The sequence below is a fragment of the Carica papaya genome, chromosome 4 (genome assembly GCF_054855325.1).
Source record: "Carica papaya isolate Zhongbai chromosome 4, ASM5485532v1, whole genome shotgun sequence".
NCBI classification, from domain to species: Eukaryota; Viridiplantae; Streptophyta; class Magnoliopsida; order Brassicales; family Caricaceae; genus Carica; species Carica papaya.
In genome coordinates this window covers 24,438,585-24,450,076 of record NC_142312.1, presented here as the reverse complement: position 1 = coordinate 24,450,076, position 11,492 = coordinate 24,438,585, and the positions used below count along the sequence as shown (strand labels likewise).

The 11,492-nt window shown below is 30.3% G+C and overlaps 2 protein-coding genes across 8 annotated transcripts; both read left to right on the top strand.

Moving 5' to 3' along the window:
• The first annotated feature begins 2,031 nt into the window (after positions 1-2,031).
• On the top strand, positions 2,032-2,633 carry LOC110818415 (SAUR-like auxin-responsive protein family). The gene has a single exon (XM_022047305.2). It carries the CDS (start codon positions 2,224-2,226, stop codon positions 2,587-2,589), a length of 366 nt encoding a protein of 121 aa, XP_021902997.2. The 5' UTR covers positions 2,032-2,223; the 3' UTR covers positions 2,590-2,633.
• A 2,597-nt stretch (positions 2,634-5,230) lies between these two features.
• On the top strand, positions 5,231-11,219 carry LOC110818366 (putative complex I intermediate-associated protein 30). 7 transcript variants are annotated; one of them, XM_022047226.2, is made up of 9 exons: positions 5,262-5,380; positions 6,314-6,390; positions 6,855-6,952; positions 7,763-7,963; positions 8,274-8,324; positions 8,776-8,867; positions 10,007-10,087; positions 10,216-10,314; positions 10,794-11,219. In XM_022047226.2, exons 3-9 carry the CDS (start codon positions 6,901-6,903, stop codon positions 10,980-10,982), a joined length of 765 nt encoding a protein of 254 aa, XP_021902918.1. In that variant the 5' UTR covers positions 5,262-5,380; positions 6,314-6,390; positions 6,855-6,900; the 3' UTR covers positions 10,983-11,219. The 7 variants fall into 7 exon arrangements, with proteins under 7 accessions (XP_021902920.1, XP_021902917.1, XP_021902918.1 ...); XM_022047228.2 differs by lacking the exon at positions 6,314-6,390 and having other exon boundaries at positions 5,231-5,380; positions 7,763-7,876; XM_022047225.2 differs by lacking the exon at positions 6,314-6,390 and having other exon boundaries at positions 5,231-5,380.
• The last annotated feature ends 273 nt before the right edge of the window (positions 11,220-11,492 follow it).

Below are 11,492 nucleotides of genomic sequence, written 5' to 3'. Positions count from 1 at the left end.
AAGAATCTCAAGACTGTCGGCCGATTCATCGATTATTGTGTGCCACGCGGCGCCGTTTTACACCCCCTACTTGACGAAGAAGAGAGTAGCCCAAAAAGAGAAACTCAATATTAGAGTAATAATTAATAATATTTTTTATAATAAAGTTTAAATTTTAATTTCTTAATCTGACCAAAACATAAGATTTTATGGTGAACGAACTTTCTTAATTAATATAACGTCAAAAAATACAACCTAATTTCTTTTAACGATATAAAAGAATTATAAGATTTGTAGGTCAAGTCCTAAAAGTCTAATTTCTTTTGGATCATCTACTACTTTTCTATCTTAAATAAATTGAAAGTTAGAATTTTGATTATTACCCAATGTAAGAAATACATACATACATATATATATATATATATTTGAAGGATTGAGAATATAGTTTTGTTATGGATAGATAGCCTATTTTTCACCCTGAAAAAGAGGTTTAATCCCATATGGGAAAACGGGTCAAATAAATTTACAAAGAGCAATAATTAGATTGAATTGAAGTTGTTTGGTCCTTATCAGCTATCCCAAGCTGCCCTGCATGCTTTCAATTAGGTGTCACATGAGTGGACCACAATTTTTTAAATCATACATAATTATTTAATTTCAAAAATATTCAATCTTCTAAATGAAGCCGATAAACCTAATCATAAAAATAATTACCAACATTGTTAAAATTTATTAAAAATATAAATTTCATTTTTTTTTTTTTGAGAATACATTATAAATTAGCATTAGTCTACCTATAATATCTAATTTAATTAAATTAAATTTTTAATTTATTAATATATTAATAAAATTATAATAATTAAATTAAAAAAAATATATATATATAAATAAATTTATTATGTTTAATAATCATATATATACAATTAATTAATTAATAATTACTCCAGTACTAGAAAAATAAAAAAAAATTAAGTAAAAACATCTTCAACACAAAGTACAATTATCAAAACCTAAACGTCACACAAACGTCTTGGTCACTATCTACATTATAAATTTAACTTCCTCGCTTTCTCTTAATTGGCTTAATTATTAAAGTACTTTCTTTTTATATTTAAAAAGATTCAATTAGTTTTTTTAATTCGTCAGAAGTATTTTTTATTAATAAAATATTAATATTTATTAAAATAATTATTTAAATTTAATCACTATAATTTTATTAATAAAATTAAATTCCTCATTAAATATCTTTATTAACGATTAAGAAGAAGTTAAATTTTTAAAAATATACGGTGGTTAATTTATATATAATTTCTAGAGGGCTCCATGCATAACAGATGTAAAGAGACAAATTATTATAATTATGGGCAAAATTTTATTCGTTATGCGGGTGACATACATATACTATGATGATGATGATGATAATATATTATTAGGTCAGGACAAAAGTGGGTGAGCGCGTTTTGATGGAGACATATACACATATAGAGATAGAGACGGGCAGCCAGCTTGGTGCTGTTTGTTTTCTAGTCTTTCTTAGAGTCCCTCTGCAACACTAAACCCACTTGGTTCTCCTCACTGGAACCAGTGACACAACTCACCAACCAACACCATTTTTTGTTCCTCCTAATCACCACAACCATTAAACATCTGCTTACTATATATATATATATATATATATTTAATAAATTTATATATTCATTAATTAAATAAATACATATATATGTAATAATTAAATCATTTTTAAATAAATACATATATAAAAATACAGATTAACCTAAATTCATAATTTCTTACAAAAAAATAAGAATGAGTAGTAAATCCATCAATAGGACAAGTACGAGACTGCATACAAAATCATCATGTGCTTCTTTTAGGTGACAATCTCCAAACCAAAATCCAAATACAACACCAACCGTATTTATCAAATGGGTCTAACTTTATTTTTTCTTTTTTTTTTTTTTGGGTTAAAAAAAATATGTATGTATACGAATGTATATGTGTGTGTATATGTATATATATATATGAACGAAGCAAACATCATTTCTCATAATCAAACAAAGTAGCTACTGGTTTTGCACGCCAAAATTAAAATCTCTGTTTCTTAGCTGGTATTATATCAAACAGTGGGCCATTTACATATACTCTTTATCTTTTATATACAAATTCTCCTCTTCCATAGTTTTCAAATTCTCAAACCCTTTTTCCTCTAAAATTCTCTCTGTGTCAACCCAAAACTCTCTAAAAATGGCGAAAGTTGGGAAGTTGACGAAGCTCAAGTCAGCCATAAAGAGATGGCCGTCGCTCACCAAGCACCTCCCCGCCGCTACCAACCGGGAGGAGGAGGAGAAGGCGTCCAAGGAAGAAGAAGTCCATGCAGTGTACGTGGGGAAGTCGAGGAGGAGGTACTTGTTGGGATCCGACGTCGTTTCGCACCCAGTGTTTCAAGAGCTGGTTGAGAGGTCAACTGGGTTCGACGATGATGCCGGCGACCGGGAAATTGTTGTGGCCTGCGAGGTGGTGTTGTTTGAACACTTGCTGTGGATGCTGGAGAACGGTGGGGCAAACCAGTTAGGATCCATGGAGGAGCTTGTTCAGTTCTACACTTACTGATTAATCCATGCTTTGATTAATAAATTCAGATTAATTAGCTGTAATTACAGATCATCGTAATTAGGCGGCCCAACACAAACACACACACACATATATATATATATATAATATATATTTTGTATTTTTTTGTTAATTTTTGAGTAATATTTTCCCCTAAATTAAGGATGGAGATTATTGTTACTAATAGTTATCAGAAGCGCTTGATCATCATGATTACTGAAAATTTTCCATTTACAATTTCAGTAATGAAATAATCATATTATATATATATATATATATATATATATGTCAATAACAACAAAATCAAAAAGACTATCCCAGTTGGGCTACTCTTACTCTGTTAACTACCATATACGTCTTCTTTTGATTATAAATTAATATCCTGTAGCAGTGATATTACTATTCAATCATGCTGCTTTGATTCTTAATTTGTAATTTTCTGATGTTTTAAGTCATTAATTTGAATTGTCCTCAAGTAAAGAAATTTATGTGTAATATAATATTTATTTTATTATTAACAAAAACTTAATGTAACACAATTATTATAATTACATTAAATTAAATTTTTAATGTTCATAAAATTTGAATTTGTGACTTATTTTTAAAGGTTATTAGTTGACACTTTGTAATTTAATTCTTTTTTTCTTTGATTTATTATTAAATGATAATATTATTCACTACTTAACTTAATTAATATATTATTCGTCTAATAATATTTAATTTAATAATGTAATTTATTAATATATTAATAATATTATAATAACTAAATTGAATAAGTTTTGTAAATATTATTATATTTTCTTAATAGAATTAGTCACAACAATCCAACATAATATTTATTTTATTAAAAAAAATCTCAATAACAAATTTTCCCTTTTTTTCAAAAAAAAAAAAAAAAAAAAAGCAACATAAATTAAACAGACATAATTAGATGCACATATATATATACACACACACACACACACACACAGAAGTTTATTGTCTTGGTCCCAATGGAAGAATCTCAGTTGGCCTCAGCCTCCTTCTAATCATCCAGTCTTGAAAATCCCTAGGTTCGCAAAGTATCCTCAAAACGCCGTCGTTGCAGAAACCATACTCTTCAGCCGATTTACACAGCAGGTCCAAGAAATCTGCATCGCTTAGCACAGTGGTATGAACAATGAAGTGGGTTAATCTGTCATCCTTAACCCCAACACAGATTGGAACATAACCTTTAGGCGTCGCTGATGAAAAGCTTCTTATTCTTTTTGCTCCTCCCCCTCCCAATATTAATGATTTGATTAGCTTGCTTCCTCTTAATCCCATTAATTAATCTTAATCAACTCCCTAATCAATGGACGTGTATATGTGTGTGTGTGTGTGTGTGTGTGTGTGTATATATATGTACTCGAGTGCCCATTTGATAATTTAACGATGTGATTAATGGGTTTTAATTAAAATGATTTTTCATGTTAATCAGACTTTAAATTTTGTCTTTGATTGACGCAATTTGCCGTGGCCAAAACTTTGATTTTACCTTATTAATCTTTTATTATTATTGTTATTATCTTTTCGTCATTATTATTATTATTGAATTATATTATATTATATTATATTATATATTTTTGGTTGATGTACAAGTTGTATGTACGAGATTGGACAATTTGTACGTAATGTCGACCCATTTAGCTGGAATTGACATATATACGTATATGTGTATATATCGGTGTCAATGTTACGAAGGATATTTCTTTAGCATAGTCTCCTTGAGTAGTAGGTACTACATTGTACGTCTCTGTTATTTATATATATATATATATATATATATATATATATTTAGAATAAAGCCACTTTCATGTCAATTCTTACACATTAAAAACAGAATTGTTAAATTTAAAATTTTAGTTTAAAATAATTTTTAAGAAATCAAAACCAAATAGTCAATTGCCCACTCTTATAACACATGTCCAATATGAATTTAAAGTTTTTTTCGTATTTTATAAAGAACTTCAAAATAATTCTATTTTATTATAATTATATTTTATTTTTATTTATTTAATCTTACTAACAAAAAAAAATATCATTTTTAATTTATTTTTTTTATTTTTACACATAAAAAATTATAATATAATAATCTAAAAATTAAAATATAAAAAAAAAACAGAAATTTGCAAAGATTTTTAAATAATTTATACTCGATAATTAATTGGTACGTTGTTATATAACTCTATTATAGATTTCTATTCACATTCTCTATAAAACTCTTTTGTTTCTTTCTTTTATAAGTTTGAGTTATTAAAAAAACAAAAAACAAAAAAAGAAACTGATTTTATTGTGGGATAGTTTTGTGATGTTCAAATCAATTTATTATTTGTTTTTACATTTAACATCGAATAAATTTTATAAAATAATTGTGAATATTCACTTTGATATAATTTAATAGATGAATTTTTTTTTTCTTTCTATTCTTTTATAATTTTAAATTTTAATTTTAATTATAGAAAATATTTTTTAAAAAAAATAAAATAAAAAATAACAATATTTTTAAAAGGAAGAAGAAAAAAAAAAAAAAAGGAAATCCTCACTTCTTTTTTTCTTTTTGTAAATGTACTTATTATTGGGCTTTTTAATGGGTGTACAAAAACTTGGACTGTTAAATGGTTGACTTTAAGTGGCCCAATTGATTGCTCCGAAACGGCACCGTATTGACTCGCTGCAGAACTCTCTCCCTCATCTCCGCTGTTCTCCTGCCTCGACTTGATTCTCTCCAAGCTCCACTGGCGATTCTTCGCTCTATTTTGGGATGAATATGGTCAGACTTCTTTTCCTTCATTACTTTCCAAACTTATAAACTTTGAAATTTAGTTTTTTATTTTAGTTTGTGACGAGATACCGAGCATTTCATCTCAATCTATTTTTTTAATCGTCATCTGTGTAAATGATATTCTGAATCGAGATTTATTTATTTTTTAATGAGAATTTCATATAATTACTTGTATCTATGATCTGACGGACAGAAACAGAGAAACTTGGGGAGGAAGAGGCTAAATAGTACAGTAGTTCTTCCTAATTTCTCCGCCTTAGTCTCAGGAACAGATACAGCTATAGTGCTTACTGTTCTAGCTACTAGAATTTTGTCCTTTCTTACTTTTTAAACTGTTGTTTTAGCATATGACCCGTGCCTGTCAACTGTTTGCTAATTTGCCATTAGAAACTTAATCAACTCTTTCATTTGTTATTTTCATGTATCAAAATTTTTACCTTTTCGTTTTCCTATTTTTGTTGATAATTTCTTCCTGTGATCTTGTGGAAACTAATTTGTTTATGTCCTGTGATCTGTGGAAATCATAGCATCTATCGTTTCCTTCCTTATATGATTTCCAGATATGGCTCTTTTGCAGTCTTTTTCTGTTATATGCAAGAGGTAGCTATTATGCTTTATCATTTTAGAATATTCTTATTTCATCATTGAGTTTTGGAGATTCATTGTTATATGCACCAATCCTTTTCATTTTGTTGATGTATTCTCAGCTTTCTCATACAACTAATCAAGACACTGGGCTTGCATTCAATACCATGGAATTCTTATTTATTTTGATTTCAGACATAGATATGATGATTTTTGTGATTTTACTAGCCTTCGACCTTCGTAGCCCATTTAGTTAAAAGCAAGGGTGTTTCTGGGCCTTGGAGTCCTGATTTATAATGCTTCTGCTTTGCAATATAATACTGTGTTTGGCTACAGCGGGAAAAAGTGCAGCCGATGTTGCTACTTTTGCAGCTGGAAAGGTTGAACTTAGTGTCCTTTGACATTTGAGACTAGTGAGTCTGTCTTATGTCTTATCAGTCATCTTAAAGGAATATAAAGCTTTTATCTTACTAACCCCATGGATTTTATTATTGAATGCATATAAATGTAAGCATTTCTCTTTTATCTCACTCTGTTTAAAGGCTGCAAAATAATGCCAAGTTCTTCTTATATGATTTTGTTCAATACTAAACAAGTGCTGTTTCATTAGTTTCAGACATTTGTTCATGTCAGATTGTAGTTATGGAAATGATCTTGGATTTTCAAAAGTTGCAAAGTAAATACCAACAGGGGCTGCTAGAAAGCAAATTAATTTGGAAGAAAAAAAAAAATTCATCTTCTTTAATATGTTTATAACTAAGCTCTTAGAATTTTTGAAATTTTTATTTTGATGCAGTTTTTGTTGAAATATTTTGCAATATATGTTTAAAAGGTATTTCCTTTTACCAACTTCTATTTTGTATTCTTTTCTCTCCAGGGAGATTGATAAGATTTCTGTTAGAACTTTGAAGGATAAGGGGGAAATGTCACGATTTCGTGGACTGTGTCAAGCTTCTTTAAATGCAACAAAGAGAGGTGACTTCTGATCGCCATCTTTTCATAATATATAAAAGTTTATATTATCTACAACTCTCTGATATTTACTGGAGAGTTTATGCTACTTTGAGTTTTTTTTACTTTGGTACCTGATACATGAAAGAAAGGAATTTGATGCTATAGAATGGAATGTCATTGAGAATGTCCTATTGTTGTTTGTGTATTGATCATATTCATGAGGTTCACAGAAACACTCCAAGCAGAGAACAGATACCTAATAAGCAACTTGCAGAAACAATGCACATATTTCGTGTTACTTAAAGTTTATGAAGTGATTGTATTGGCATGGAAAGAGGACCGCTAGGTACTAGTATGCGAATTGGCCTTTGGAAACCTGACAAAATGAAATGTTAAAAATGAGGTATGCCCTTTACGAGGCGTACTGCAGGTGTAACTTTTATGATTTAGTCAAATGAAGTTCCACAATTAAGGTAAGCCTTTAAAAGGCATACTGTAGATTCAACTTCGTTTTTTTTCCTTTGTTCATTGTTTTGTAGGTTTTAAATGAAAACCAACTCTGGATCTGCTTGGTGTTTCAGGTGCTTTGTTTTGTGAGATGACAAAAGTGTTGTGAGAATTGATTTTTTGTAAAAGCAGTTTTAAGGTGAAAACAGTAAAATTTGCTGGAAAAGTACTTTAAATATGGTGTTTTTCGGTTGTGCCACATTGAGAAAAAAGATCATGAGGTGCTTTTTGTTTCTGTTGGTAATAAAAAGATATAGATGGTCTGCAATAGCAAACAGATGAAACAAACCCTTTGATCTTATGTGAAAATATATCCAAATGTAGCTCTTGCGTGGAATGTTGAAGATTTGATGCCTCCTACTGAGAAATGCATTTTCAAATTTAACTCAAAAGAAGAGCTTAAGAAGTGGCATCTCTATTCAGATTCCGAGTATGGAGGTACGTCTATAGTTCACTTAGCCACACCATCAAGGAAGCAATTAAGAAATCATCTACCGGTAAAGATATTTTGCACCTGGATGAAATGTGGGTTATTCTTAACTTTCTTTTCTCTTTTTCTGCATACATTTTCCATTATAGATCAATTTAAGCATGTGAATACAAATAAAGTCAACATTGTTGCCAAATCCTTAAGCCTGAAATAATAAAAAATTTCGGACAATTTTTTGCAGGTTTTAAATTTTTAATATTTGTACACCTCTTTACCATTTCAACAGCTTTTCTTCTGTTTCTTTGGTTTTTATTTGATGTATACTATCAGTGTGCTCTAGAAAGCTCTGCTAGATAGTAAAAAACTCAAGAGACTAACATGGTGGATGTTTTTAATTACTTTCAGGGTTGTCCTCAGCTTCTCTGGAAATACTGGATGCTGGAAATGGAGTAAATGGTACTGATTAATCTTAACACGCCAATCTATCAGAACAAACCTGTTATTTTTCATTATTCTGCAGTGTCCACAACTTCTTTTTTCTGACACATACTGTGTCTACAACTTTATTGCATGTATAAATATAGTAAATTTTTAGAACTCTTATCAGTAGTACAGGGAGGCTACCAGACTTGTTGATTAGTTAAGAAGACTAAAACATGGGTTTTAATTGATTTAGGCTCAGATGAATCTAAATTTGCATTACCTTGGGATTAAGATCCTGTTTTCATCTTATCTGAACATCTTGATATAGAATAGTCTTGACACCAAGCGTTCAGGCTGGAAAATATGACTTGCTGCTTTTCTGAGATCAGCTTCAAGACACTTCTAAATCATATTTAAAAGATGGAGCTTCATATTACAAAGATATCTTCATCCTTTTGAATTATTGTTTCTTATTTTCTGTTAGGGATTTTCTCTGGAAATCTTTCCCTGGATGTAACTGAGGGTTCAAAGTGGAACATTACTCGAAGTGGCTTCTGTGGAATGCGGTCAAAGAAGGTAAGTCTTCCAACATTCAGCACTGATGTACCGCAAATTAGGCTATCTGCCTATTTAGGAATTGAGGCACTGTTTTGAATCCTGAATAATATCAAAATCTAGATCTCACACCTTGGTTTCTTAAATTTCATAGCTAAAGTGTCCTTAAAGAGATTGCATTAGTATATACTGACTCAAATGCATTTCTAGTCTAAATAGGAGAGACTTGAAAGAAACTAAAGCATGAATAACTCCTTTTCACCAAATAAGATCCTAATGCAACCATTCTAATAAAACTAGAACAACTAAAACTAAACTCATGTCTACGTTCTATATTATAGCAAAAAACCAGAATATTACTAAATATCCCAGAAAATTACCTGTTTACCCCTGGACTAACATAAACACAGCACATTTATATGAGTAGTAGGGCCAATCAGGCTCCAGAGGGGTTATTCTCTTCATTTTCCATATGCCAACCCAAGGCTTGAGCATTAGAACCATGTTTGGCAGTTAGCACGCCTTTTAAACACCTTTAGATATTTGTTGTTGGTTGTCTCTAGCACTTTCTAATGACAAAGGCGTGAGCTGGCCGATTTTACATGATTATATACTCTATGAAAGAGATTAAGTAATAAGGTTGTTCCATGGATGATCTGTCGGTTATTGGGGGTTAAATGTGACATACGAGATTGTGACTTCGTTTTTTGTTCAAAAATGAAGATATTCATTGGCTAATCAAATGTTTGTTATTGGCTAATCATTCTTTTGCTATAATTTTGACAGCAATATCGGCATATATTAAAACTCAATATTTGTTTTCCCCGTATTGATTGTCATCCGTAATTATACTATGGTTAGACATCCAGTTCAGATCATCTTTTACATTGTTTTTCAGATTTTGGTTGAATAAGATCTATTATTTCAAGTTTTAGTTTAATATGCTTTAACAAATGTATGACTTCATGTTCTTTGTAGCTTATCTAAAAGCTCCTTTTTGTCATTTGTGTTTTGATAAATATCACATTCATGAATCATATTCCAAAGCAAAGCAAAGGGTTAAAGAAGGATGTTATTTTACTGATATCAGTCCCCAATCACCTTTGTACTTTTTCTCGGTACGCTTGAATTATTTAACTGACTTCTTGTCTGTAATGGAGTTTGATGGCTTTATCGATTTGGATGCATACAACACTATAGCTTTGAGGCTCAAAGGAGATGGAAGATGTTACATATCTACTGTGAGTCTCCTTCTCCCTCTCAACCCAATTAGAAAAGAAAGGACTTGTCCTAATGGTTCATTCTCTTTTCCCCCTGAATATCTTGATGGGGAAATTTCGAGTTTCTAGACTAATGGCAGAGCGTGCAGATTTATACAGAGAACTGGGTAAATTCACCAGGGCAACCTGAAGACAACTCATGGCAAGCTTTTGTTTTTGTTCCCAAGGACAACTGGTATATTGCGAAGGCAAGAGTTCCTTACCTTCAAAGTCAAAGAGATGTTATGTCATTGAACTGGCTATTATTATTGAGAGAAATGAAGCCCCTATAACACTATAACATCAATAAAGAAAGTCAAACGATTCCCCTTTTTTATAAATAGTTTAGCTTGAATTTTGTGGTGGATCCTGGAAGTTGAATGAATCATTTTATCTAATCTGAATTTACAAAACCACTTGAAAATAAAGTTGAGTTATTTGGTCTTTTCATAATGGAGTAGAAATTCTGATTAGCCAAAGTTTTTAACTTAATGAATATGTAATAGCTTGCTATGGGTTGAAATACCTTGTACTAGTCATTTTATCAAAGGTTCAGAGGATGATGATAAGAAGAAATTGAACAACTAATTTTGATTCTTTGTTTCTGAGTGATTATTGTGTGGTAATCTTTTTTTTTTCGTTGGTTTTTTCATGTTTTAATTTCTTTGTAATTTAAACATTATTTCAGATTCCTCTAGCTCGCTACCTGCCAACATGGAGAGGGAATGTCATAGATGCTAAGTTAGAGATGAATCCATCTCGAGTTCTAGGGATGTCTCTTTCGGTTAATGCAGAAGGTGGTATTCCAGGAGCTAAATCTGGAGCAGGTGATTTCAAAATTGAAATTGATTGGATCAAAGCTTTGAGAACACAATGAGTGATTATACAGACTTAGGAGATTGTGGATGGGTTTTATCAGAGCATTGAGTTTTGATCATTGTAAACAGTTTCTTTTAGTTATGAGGTAACCAATAAAAATATTTGTGTGATTTTACTTCTGGCATAAACACTGGTCAGAAAACATGTTTCTTACCCCACCAATTTTGTTGGATGTCCTATGAAAAGATATGATGCTCTTCCAGATAATTCTAATGTCAAATGCAATTTCAATTCATCCTTTAGTATGTCCACATGTGTAGGGAAGCACTTGAATAAATATATGAGGAGTGAAAGTTAAATAAAAATTTAGTCAAAATGAATATGATGAAATTTGTCCTAAGATATTCAAAAATAATAATACAAAGACACTAAAATTTTTAATGTGAAAAATTTCTTCAATGTGAATGATAAAAAGTATGAAACTTTTCTTGATTCAAGTAAAAAAAGTTCTACTGTAAAAATTAATGTTTACAACAATAATAAGCAATCACTATAATTTTCAAACAAA